This window comes from Balaenoptera borealis (genome assembly GCF_965194805.1).
Source record: "Balaenoptera borealis genome assembly, chromosome: 11".
Lineage (NCBI taxonomy): Eukaryota > Metazoa > Chordata > Mammalia > Artiodactyla > Balaenopteridae > Balaenoptera > Balaenoptera borealis.
Window position 1 is genome coordinate 45,993,001 of NC_138868.1, and position 11,701 is coordinate 46,004,701.

At 49.1% G+C, this 11,701-nt stretch overlaps 1 protein-coding gene and 1 pseudogene across 5 annotated transcripts in view; one reads left to right on the forward strand and one right to left on the reverse strand.

Annotated features, from left to right (window-relative positions):
• The window catches only part of LOC309605602 (large ribosomal subunit protein eL42 pseudogene), a 621,562-nt pseudogene that overhangs the window by 113,193 nt on the left and 496,668 nt on the right, over positions 1–11,701 (reverse strand). The window lies entirely within an intron of this gene.
• The window catches only part of IRAG1 (inositol 1,4,5-triphosphate receptor associated 1), a 149,301-nt gene that overhangs the window by 80,710 nt on the left and 56,890 nt on the right, over positions 1–11,701 (forward strand). For 2 of the 4 annotated variants that reach the window (XM_082341467.1, XM_082341466.1), the window contains exons 3-7: positions 5,622–5,722; positions 7,193–7,263; positions 8,960–9,133; positions 11,038–11,090; positions 11,298–11,342. In XM_082341467.1, the coding sequence (XP_082197593.1) occupies positions 5,622–5,722; positions 7,193–7,263; positions 8,960–9,133; positions 11,038–11,090; positions 11,298–11,342 (444 nt within the window). Of the gene's footprint in view, positions 1–5,621; positions 5,723–7,192; positions 7,264–8,959; positions 9,134–10,209; positions 10,288–11,037; positions 11,091–11,297; positions 11,343–11,701 lie in introns of those variants that run through there. The other 2 variants (XM_082341469.1, XM_082341468.1) reach the window with 2 other exon arrangements.

Below are 11,701 nucleotides of genomic sequence, written 5' to 3' on the forward strand. Positions count from 1 at the left end.
ATGTGCACAAGAAAGAATTTAATGGAGCTGGAGGAATAAGCCGAGGGGGGAGGGAAGGAAGAAGGTGGGGAGGGAAGGAGACAGCGAGAGAGGGAGGAAGAAAGAGAGAGAGAGGAGACTGGGGTGGGGGGTAAGCAAGTGAAGAGTCCAAGGGGAGAGGAGAGGTGAGGGTAGGAGTTAAGGTTTGTTCTCCTTTGAGGTGAGAATGAAGAGTGGACTTCTCTCTCTCTCTTTTTTTTAAAATAATTTTTATTGGAGTATAGTTGACTTAACAATGTTGTGTTAGTTTCTGGTGTACAGCAAAGTGAGTCAGTTGTACATATACATATATATCCACTCTTTTTTAGATTCTTTTCGCATATAAGCCATTACAGGGTACTGAGTAGAGTTCCCTGTGCTATACAGTAGGTCCTTATTCGTTAACTTTTATATATAGTAGTGTGTATATATCAATCCCAATCTCCCAATTTATCCCAATCTCCCAATTTATCCCCCAAAACATTTGCTTTTTATCTGCTGAACAATTCTCTAAGGCAGACTGTCTCAGAGACTCGCCCACATGGATCACAGCTTCATTGGCTTTCAGATCAAATAGTTTAACTTCTGGGTCAAACCATGGATGCTAGAAGAAGCATATATTTCTGTTTATCTGCTAGGGATGTCTGTATTTGTCAAATTGTTCCCTCCTTTTTATAGTTTCATCTTTTTATATCTTATAGTTTATTGTTGGTGACTTCAGATTGCTTTGGGAAATAGGTAGTGTGTCAACAAAATTAAATAAATAAACTGCATTCTACTTACTTAGCAGCTGGAATATATGAGACTCTTGGAAATGGGTATATAGTATAACCCGAGCACCACCACCACAATTTTATTTCTAGAATACAACATGCAGAAATTAATGTTTGGCCCCTTCTGCCCCCTTATGTAGACCTAGCCCATCATCACCAGTGCATGCTGGGAATTTGTAAAAGCCCCTCCAAGGGATGTCAGAAACCATATGATATAACAAATGTGAAAATGATATTTTAGTCAAAGTGCATTTCTTCTTGTTTACCAGAGGATTCATGCAAGAAATTCTCTAAATGTGATAAACATGGAAAATGTGATTTTCAGAGGCCAAATTTTCACTGTAGAAATAAATTCCACCCAGGGAAGGAACCTCACACATACTATAGGCATAGTCAGTGTTTTGATTGGCATTGCCATGGTAACAGTCACCCATGAGGCCATATGGAAAGAAGCTCCATCAGGATGTTGTGGAAGTTACACGGCCACGAATAACTTCTAGAGATCTATTGTACAGCAGAGTGCCCAGAATTAACGCTACTGTATTGTGTACCCAAAAATTTACTAAGAGGGTAGATCTTATAAGTGTTCTTATCCTCATCATCATCATTATAAAAACAGAAGGCAGGAGGAAACTTTTGGAAGTGATGGATAGGGATTGTGGTGTGGGTTTCGCAGTATATACTTATCTCTAAACTCATCAAGTTGTGTACATGATATATGTATAGCTTTTCGAGGAAACTTTTGGAAGTGATGGATAGGGATTGTGGTGAGGGTTTCACAGTATATACTTATCTCTAAACTCATCAAGTTGTGCACATGAAGTATGTATAGCTTTTCATATGTCAATCACACCTCAATAAAGTGGTTTGAATAAAAAAAGATGACGTGGGTGGAGGAGGCTTTAAGCACAAACCTCCTGCGCTCCAGAAAACCAAGACAGGCTAAGAATCATGGGTCACAGGAGCAGTAACTCAGATGCTTTTGGGGCCAGGCAGGGAGTGTGAATGACTGAAACAAGCCAGCGTGAGCTGACTCCAACCAAGGGTTACTCGGAAGAACCGTGGAACCAAGATGGCTTGATCTCCTGGTTTTTTAGGAAAAGCAGGAAATCCAGACCTTTATGGGAATTCTTCTAATTATGAAATGTTGGTAACTAACATAAAAACTTGTAAACGCTACTCACGGCAAACAGGCTCCCAGGTCTCCAATTTGCACCTCTGAGCTCAGAGGATAGGATTCAGAGGAGGCTAATTCTCTAACTGAGATCCAAGAGGCCATGTTAGCAGGAAACCCTTTTAGTGATGTGAAGAGAAGCCCCTGGGAAAACTTCAGCCCTTTCTGCTCCCCAGAGAATCTACCCAGGAGAAACACCTTCCCTCTGCCCCACATTCCTTCCACTTCACTGGCTCTCCCATTGAGCTTGGCACTGCCTGGGCCCTGCCTGCCCCAGCTCCATCATCACCTGCCATTTTGACACTCTGCTTCCCCTTCTTGACCTCAGCAGCTCCCGTGGGTGCTGTTCCACTGTGTGTCCTCAGGCCCCACACCATGACCCAGGATCCTCTGCTTCCCTCCTGGCCCCTTGGAAGGCACCAGCCCCTCTGCCGCTTGCTGGTCTCCCACCAGTGAAGCCTGGTGGAGAAAAGGCGGGGAGAACTGAGTGGAGCTGCTGTTCATCTGAGTGATAACCATGATTAATGGGTATTTGTAGATCAGATGACAGATCAAAGGGCATACACATTCATCACTTCATTTTATTCACACAAACGTCTTCTGAGACCGCAGGCCTTTGACTACTTTATAGTTCTGGGAACTGAGGGACAGTGCAACAAGAGGACAAAGCAGGTGACCAGCTTATCACCAGCCCATCAGGGTGAAACTATCCACAGAAGGAGTTGTTGCTTTGGGGGAACCTTCCTGAGTGTCTCTTCCAGGAGGAGTCTTTGACAGAAGGATGTATATCTGCGTTCTTGGAGGCACTGGAGCTCTGGGGTCATGAGGAGAGGTTGGCCAGTCCTGGCTTCAGCCACAAGCATCATGCTGACTCCCTGTCACTCTACCTTGGCCAACTGTGCATATCCCACTGGAGAGTGACACGGCTCCAATTTACTAGGGAGCTCCTCAAAATTCCTATGGGGCAGAAGGATGCTTCAGTAATAGGGCCTCTTCCAGCAACTCAACCAATGGGAATCACAGGGATCCATGGATGGATCTGCTGTCAACATTTCTGTTTTTCCTTTGGGCAGTCAAGTTATTCCCAGGCCTAATCCTCAGTGTTCCCCAGCTCCAAAACCACAAAGACCAAACTCACTGGAGTAGCACCCAAGGTCCTTCAGAAGCTGGCTCAACCTCTTATTCTGATTTCATATTTTGCCCTAAAATTAGGTTCTTGGACCTCATTATAACATGTCAAGCAATTCTCTGAAGCATTTTCAGGAAATGAGAAAAAGAGACCAAATACTATAACAAAAGATGTTGCCCCAAGCTTTTATCACACAGGAAGTTCCAAGTGTTTGGGGAGCTGTAAGCCAGGAACTGTGGATGAAGACCAAATATATATGAGGAATATATTTTTGTCATCTGAATGACCAAATATATACATTTCTTATAAATCACAATATTGCATCCCTGGGCCCTCCTATTTCACATACTCTATAGTCTATGCTCTAGCTACATTATGAATCCCTAATGCCCAGTTATGCCTTTTACTTATGCTGTTCCCTTTGCCCAAAAACCTCTCCCCTAGTATCTTTGTCTTTCAAGCTCCTATTCATCCCTCAAGACCTAGCTCAAATGTCCCCTCCTCTTGAGAGTCTTCTCCAGCTCCCCTCATGAGAGAGTTTTCTTTCCTTTTCTTTGAGCTTTCACAGAATGTGCTTCATCCCTTATCATCTTATACTTATTATAAGTATTAATTACTTCTCTGTATCCCTTGCTTGGCTGTGAGCTCTTGAGGGTCTTTGTATCTCAAACTGCCCCTGGCACATGATGGATAACTAAACTGTATTTGTGGAATAAGAGAGAAAAGTAATCTGACAGTAATATTACCATTTATTGAAAACATCAGTCATGTGCTAAGTGCTGTGTCAACATTATTTTTAATCCTCACATCAACCTTGTGAGTTAGATTTTATGATCATGGGGCACAGAGTGGTTAGATAACTTGCCCAAGGACACACAGCTAGTAGATAATGAGCAGAAATTTGAGTGCAGTGTGATTCTTCCAAAAGGCAGTACTGCTTCCTGCTCCTCCTACCCAGCCGAAATCCCTGCCCAAACTTCCCTTCCATGTGCTAGGGGATTCTGAGGGCTTCCCCCTCCTCCCATCACTGCAGCTCCCTCCTGCTGAAAGGTCCTGGAACACAGGGGTCCAGCGTTCCCTGGCTAGACTCAGAGACTCTTCTCCAGCTCACCCGGCCTCATGTTTGAGGCCAAGGGAGGGAAGAGATGCAAATGAAAATGGGAAGAGCTGGTTTCACTAAAAGTTGTGGGATTTGAGAAGTCCAGATAGTACTGTACAGTACCCACCTGACAACAAAGAATGATGTGAAAAGGAGAGAGAGCCTCCTCCTCACCTTGCAAGGAACCAACACCTGCATACCAAGGGCTCAAGAACACAGCTCAGCCTGGCTCTGCGAGGGCAGCCCCCAGGCCATGGCTTCAGTGGCGCCAGTAGAGGTAAGAGCACTTAATGCCCAGGGACTCCAGAAGGACACGACCTCCAGAGACAGTGGCCATGGGCACCTGCTGCTCTGAAGCTTCAGGAGGCCACACCAATAGTGCAGGTGGTGTGACATGCTCGGGAGCCCAGGGAGACAGGACTTTGGCAGGGAGAGTAGGGCATTCACAGAGGGCCCGGGCTATACCCACCAGTAAGGGGGCAGGGCAGAGGAGAAGGCAAATGATGAAGGGTCATATGACAGGACCTCTGGAGAGTCTCCCAGACATAGCTGGGAACAACTCTGAGATGGAAATACCGCAATAGCACGTGGCAGAAGAACCAGAGAGTTACTGTGTGTTACTGTTAACTGGTCCTATTTTTACCCCCAGTACCCTTAGGTGTAGGAAAACACAGGTTGATATGCATCTTCACGGATCTTATTGTATATCCTATACACTATTGCTTTTATTTCATTCTTTCATTTACTCACTCAACAAGTATTTTTTCTACTCCAGATAGGGTTTTACAACTCACACAGCCATTAGCAGCATAACAGTATACAAATTTCACTACAACTTCTCCAACCTAGGATGTAATAACTCTTTCATTTTGATGGTTAGTAATTTTGTTCTATTTTCTTTAGTGGTTGCAAACTATCTCAAAAATCTAAGGATTGGCTCCTAACTTTTGTTCTTATTTCAGAAACGTGTATTTATGTAGATAAACATTTTTACAAAGTTACAAAAGTTAAAGCGTGTTCCATTATCCATGGAACAAATCACCTTTATTGAAAGGTCACAATTAGCCAAATGTAGGGCGTCACTGAGTATTGGGAATGTGTGGTGTCACTGCCTTTTCTGCTTGCCTCCCTCCTTCCCCAGCCAGGCTGGCTGCAGCCTGAGGACCCTGCACCATTCTTTTCCTACATTGTTAGTGAGAATTAACCAGGGATGACTTAGAAGTTCCCTAATCTTAGTGCATGAAAATAGACCAAGTTAAGCTCGGTAAATGAAGGAGAAACTGCCTTTTTTTTTTTTTTCCCCCCTGAATAATCCAAATAAACAGCATTTGACCCTTGTCAGGAAGTCTCTGAGTGTCATGATACTTGAATAAAGGCTCCAGCTCCTGGGAGCTTAACTCCATCTGTGTTTTTGTTCTAAACCCCCAGGGCCCTCCCACCGCAGGAATATCTTGCAGTCCGCCCACCATCATCCTGACTGGGGATGCCAGTTCACCGGAAGAAGAAACTGACAAAAACCTGGTCACCAGGTAACATCCTATTTGCCTAATCTGTGCTGTAAAGAGCAATATTTCTTAGCGTGTGCGGATTAGACAGCTCTATTTTTTACAAATCTTTTCTTCGTTCTTGATCATTTTATTGATGAAATACAATCAAGCAGTTTTTCAAAATGGGAGAGAGAGCTTGGGATTCTTCCATTATCTTTTCCCCACAAATTATTTCTTCTCTCCTAGATTTGGCTCTTTGCACTTTGTTAACCTTTAAGAAAAGCACAGCTCATAGCAGGGGAGTTTTCTACAATAACTGCCCAGATATTTTCAAACAGACCTAAAAGATGTGAATTTTTTACTAGAATCCTGCTTCTGGCCAAAGTGGGTCCTGTGTGGAAGGTGATCTCTTGGAAGGGACACTGGCTCACATGCACAGGGATGTCCCTGCCTCGGTTTTACACAGCCCTAGCCCATGCATTGGTCTAGCTGGAATGAGATTTTCTAAGTTTAATTTCCAAAAAGTTACAAAGATAATTCTAATACAGATATATAGTGAGCATGTGTCAAAGATTTACTTAACTCATTAACGAGGGGACCATCAGGATAACAAAGCCAGTTCAAAGGAGGATATGAGAAATGGATATACGTAGTATAATCAGTGAGGAGGAAAAGAAAGCTGGAATAAGATTGCTAAGTTAGAGACTTCCCTGGTGGTGCAGTGGTTAAGAATCCGCCTGTCAATGCAGGGGACATGGGTTCAATCCCTGGTCCGGGAAGATCCCACATGCCGCGGAGCACCGTGCGCCACAACTACTGAGCTTGCGTGCTGCAACTACTGAAGCCCACGCGCCTGGAGCCCGTGCTCCGCAACAAGAGAAGCCACCGCAATGAGAAGCCCGCGCAAGGCAACGAAGAGTAGCCCCCGCTCACTGTAACTAGAGAAAGCCCGCACGCAGCAACGAAGACCCAATGCAGCCCCCAAAAATAAATAAATAAATACATCTTTAAAAAAAGAAAAAAAAAAAAGATTGCTAAGTTAGATATAAGATAGGTTAATGTTTCACAGGGCAATGAAACCTTATTTTTATCTTTTCTCCCCAACAGAAATCATCTGCATCTCTATCAGGCAATTATTCACAGTTTATGAGTTTTCTGCAAGTTAGATATTCACTCAGAGTCTGAGCCCTAATAAATACTAAATCGTCAAAGTTACAAAGGGCAGTGGTTCGAAAACTTCCGAGAGCATCAGGATCACCTGGGGTTGGGGCCGGGGCTTGTTCAGTCACAGAGAGTTGGGCCCCATCCCCAGAGTTTCTGATCCTGTCGGTGGGTGAAGCCTGAGAATTTGCATTTCTAACAAATTCCCATATTTTTTTCGCCCTTGGAAAAATAACAGGCTTGTAAGATGATGCTCTAGGATGACTTTGAAAGAGTATGCAAGCATCTGGTCACCTATTTACCAGCTGTGGACAAATTGTCCTAACGAGATGACTCTGTTTGGTCTTTCAGAGCTCACAGTCCCCACAGGAGGCTTTCTCACCGACACCTGAAGGTTTCCACTGCTCCCCTGACTTCTGTGGGTAAGGGCTAGGCCGGTTTGTCTTATTTCTGCCACCGGAGATAGGGGTCCAACTGAAGGTGTGTTTGAGTAGGAAGACTGAGGTCTGGCAGCTTGGCCGGGCTTGGCCCCTTCCCCTCTTCTGCTTCTCAGATTAGTAGTCCAGAGGGGAGAGTATCTGAGTTGTGCCTTAGAGAGTCAGACAGATAGACAAGAGGGAGGAAACGTCATTTGGGTGGAGGAAGCAATTTTGTTGGTGAACAGGAGCCGTAACAGAGCAACTGAATGCTTGGCTGTGTGTCAGGACTCTTTCAAATGATAGAAACTCAGTTTAAACTAGCTTATGCCAAAACACATAAAAATAAATAAAAGCCAGGGTCTGTGTTTTCAGGGAGTGCTGAACCCAGATGCTCATGTTGGGTCATTAGTAATCATCCCATCCCATCTCCCAAGTTTCCTCTCTTGTGCGTTGGCTTCCTTCTGGGCAAATGGCTACCAGCAACTTACATCCCTTCAGTGAAAAGAGAGCTCCTCTTCCCCATATACCCACCACCCTTCTCAGAGTTGCCTCTCACTGGCCTCCATGGCCATCCCTGAACTAGTCACCCAGGGGGATTGAACTCATTGGCTGGCTGAGGATGGAACATGGTTCCGTTACTGGCACTTGGGATGAGACGGGCAGTATGGTTTAGCTCCTTCCTAACATGATTGAGACTCAGACGAGTTTCACCCAGTGCAAACCGGGGAGCTATGACCAGAAGGAGGAGGAAAGGAGGCTGGAGAGGCACAACGGGAGCCATTCACTACCAAGGGGCCGGAGGAGAGGAGTATGTGGGATCAGGAAAAGTGGCTGGGCGCAGTTTGGCATCTGGACGTCACACTGGGGACCAGGAGGAATCCTGATGAGCTGAGGCAGGAGAATTACATGGTCAGATATGGCCCTTAGGAAGGTCACTCTGATAGGCAGTGGAGGATGGGATGGAGCAGATAGCCTGGAGGTGGAGGACCTATGAGGTGGCTGATGTAATTGTGCAGGTAAGTTACAGCTGATGAGCAAGAGTGGCGATGAGGCACAGGTTCCAGAGATACTTACTTGATGCTGAGTTGGTTGGACCTGGGGGGAGCTGAGGAAGAGGGAGGAGTGTGGAGTGACTCCTATGTTTCCGAGCAGCTGGGTGAGAGGTGGTGTCACTCACCCAGGGAATGCGTCCTGGAGAAGGGGCAGTTATGGAGAAGGATGGGGGTAAACCATGTGAGTAGAGGGAAAAAAGGGGGAAGGTGGCCATGGGATTGTGTCTTTGGCCCATGATCTTTGGAGTGCTTTCTTTATCCACATATGTTAAGCTCACTATCTTGTTAAAGAAACAGAGACCCGAAGGAAGAACACTAGGGGAGCAGATAGAACAGGTGGGGTTCCTGATGGCCTTCCCTCATGGCAGAGTTGAGGACAGTACTGGGAACCTAGGTGGCTTCATGGCCATTTGTGACAGAGGACCTGCCACATCCACTGGCTACAAGCTGGAGGGGCCAGGCCTGCTGGGGGAGCCCTGTCTGTCCCCACGCAGCCCTCTCCAGGACCCGGCATCGGGCCGAGGTTTGGCTGGCCGAGTCCCCTCCAGGCAGTGTCCCTGGGCTGAGGGGTAGGGGCTGGGGGCAGGGCTGAGGTTGGGGACCAAGGATTCCGTGGCTCTCACGCCGTGCTCACCCTCCCTCTGCAGACCCTGCGGGGCACATCATTGACCTGGTAAACGGCCAGCTGCCGGACATCAGCATCTCCGAGGAGGACAAGAAGAAAAACCTGGCGCTGCTGGAGGAAGCCAAGTCGGTGAGTGAGCGCTTCCTGACCCGCCGCGGGAGGAAGTCCAGGAGCAGCCCCGGCGACTGCCCGTCAGGTAGGACGACAGGTGGCCGCCCTGAGCCCCTCCGACGGGGGCAGGCGTTGGGGAGGGCCCAGCCCCAGCTGCAGCAGGAGCCCTGCTTCCGAGGGGCGGCCCTCGACGCGCCTGCCCCCAGGCCTCTTGGGCCCAGGAGGACTGAGCCTCGTGGAGAGGATCCTGTGCGGAGAGGGCATCTCGCCCCGTATCAGAAGCTCCGAAATACTGACCCAACTCTAGCCCAGAAAACTCTGCTTTCCATTTTTTGGGGGCCTATGTGTGACCATTGTGTCTTCTTGCTTTGCCAAGAAGTGCTAGCCCATATGACACCCGTGAACTTGACCTGGGCTCCCCAGTCCCTGAACCCTGCCTGGAGAGAAACCCTCTGTGTGATGCCCGAGTGCACAGACTCCCGGGCCATCCTGCAGGGTTAGAGTCTGTGTGGTCTCCCACCATCCCCAGGAGGCCCTGCTCTGTGGGCACCTCCTCTGCAAAGGTCAGGAGAGGCCGGCCCTGGGATCCCTCTCCCTGACCTCCAGCTGTGCCCCGGGAAGGACCCTAGGGAAGGGAAGTGTGGTCTTTGGTGTCTCTCTGGAATTTCTGGATTAGAAGAAAGGTTTTCTGAAATTCTCCTGCTATCCCTTTGGCTAAAGTCACTCTTTTTCTTGAGCAAAAATTTGGGGCAGTTAAACAAGTCAGAATGTACTTAGGAGGGAAGGGGCACATTTGAAATCAGAGCCATCCTGGCAAGTCTAGGAGGTATAGCCTTTGAAGCTGTACCTGCCAAGCAACGCCAGGTCCTCTGTTTCTAGAAGGTGCTTTGGGGTGAGGCCAGGCAGACTGAGGACTGTGACCCCAATCACCCTCCCTCTCCCCCAAATGACTCCAGCACACCACCACCCGCCCCCCCGTTGGGCTGGCAGCAGGGAGGCATTGGGCTGTGGTAGCAGCCTTATATGGAGTCCAGAATCAGCCCCTGAACCTGACGAGGCAGACCCAGTCCCCAGAGGCAAGAAATACCTGAAAGGATGTCTTTGTTAGGCTGAAGTCCTGAGCCTTCATGAATGCTGGCCAATTTGTGTCTGTCTCCACAGCTGTTTCCCCAAACCTCAGCCCCGGAGCTTCTCCTGGGTCCTCTCAGAGCAACTCTCTCACCGTCCCCAAGCGGCCTGGTGAGGTCCACCTCCCCCCCGCCGAACCCCACAGCATTGCCCACTCTGGCTTCCCGCCTTGGGTGGCAGCTCAGTCCCTCCCCTGGGCCCCAGGACTCCTGTCCTGCAGCCTTCCCAGTCAGGAACCCCGTTTGGCCCCCTCCCCAGGGGCCTGGCTGGGCTACCTCAGAGAAGGAAGATGTGCTTTCTTTTGGGGTTTCAAGCTAGCGTGGGGAGGTAGGCCTAGCCCAGGATGAGGATGGAGGGAAGGGGGCTATGGCTTGGGCCCTCTGCCCAGAGAAGACCTGGAGAGAGGTCACCTCAGAGCTTATTTGCAAAGGCCTCTATTTGGGCCACTCTTTGTGTTTTGACTGCTTCCCTTTCATTAGGCTGCGTTCAGGGCCACACCCTCAGCTCAGCCAGGGTAGGGGTGGGGTGCCAGGGAGAGCAGCCTACGCTTGTCAGAGCTGTGGGGCAAGCTCAGGCTCGGGCCAGGCAGCCCGGGTTCGGATCCCAGCGCTGACACTCCGGCTGTGTGGCCTTGATTTCCCTCTGCCCCGGCCTCCTCCTGTGGTTTCTGTGATGATTAGATGGGGGCTCCCCACAGAGCCTGGCATTGTGAGAGGTACTCAACAAGCACGGGCATTACTGGCTCCTGGGCCCGAGGGACCCAAGGGAGGACATTCTGGGGAGGTAGATGCGTTTTTGCTAAAGGGACAGCTGAGGGTCTGGGGTGCTGGACATCACTCGCCAGTGTCTGGACCATTTTAGGTTTGGATGCGTGCAGTGGCCCAGTGTCCCCTCTGCCCGGAGCACCACCACAGGTAACGGGGCACTGTTTGGGGTTCCTATGTCAACTAGTCTCTCCTCTTACCCCTTAACACCTGAGAGGCCCTCCATGACCCGCTGGAGGCGAGGGTGCTGGGTGGGGGAGACATCGACACCACTGTAGGGGTCTCCTTGAGGGCGTTTCAAGAGGAGATTCGGTCTCTTCACGTTGCTGACTGACTCGTGTTTACTTTCTCCCGCAGAAGGGGGATGAGGCCGAAGTCTCTTCACCTCCCCTTGGCGAGCCTGTGAGTTTGAGGTCTGCCCAGTTTGGATGATTTGAGTGTGGGAGACACGGTGTCCCAGAAGCCTAGGCTGGCCCTGGGCAGCCTGCCAGTGGGTGTGCGTGAGTGGGAGGTCAAGGCTGAGGAAGCTAGAAGGTTCCTCTGCCCTATGGTGACTGGAATTCTGAGGTGGAGGGGGTGAGGCAGTGGGATTCAGTGGGGATGACCTCCAAGGTGGTCCTGCCCATAGTCCTACATTCCCAGTCAGGCTGCTGCCAGAGACCAGGGGGCCACCGGGCCCAGCAACAGCCAGGCGAGACTGCTGCGCCTGTCAGCTCTAGTGAAAATTGCAGGAAAGCTCCAGCCCCTGGCTGAGACTCTTC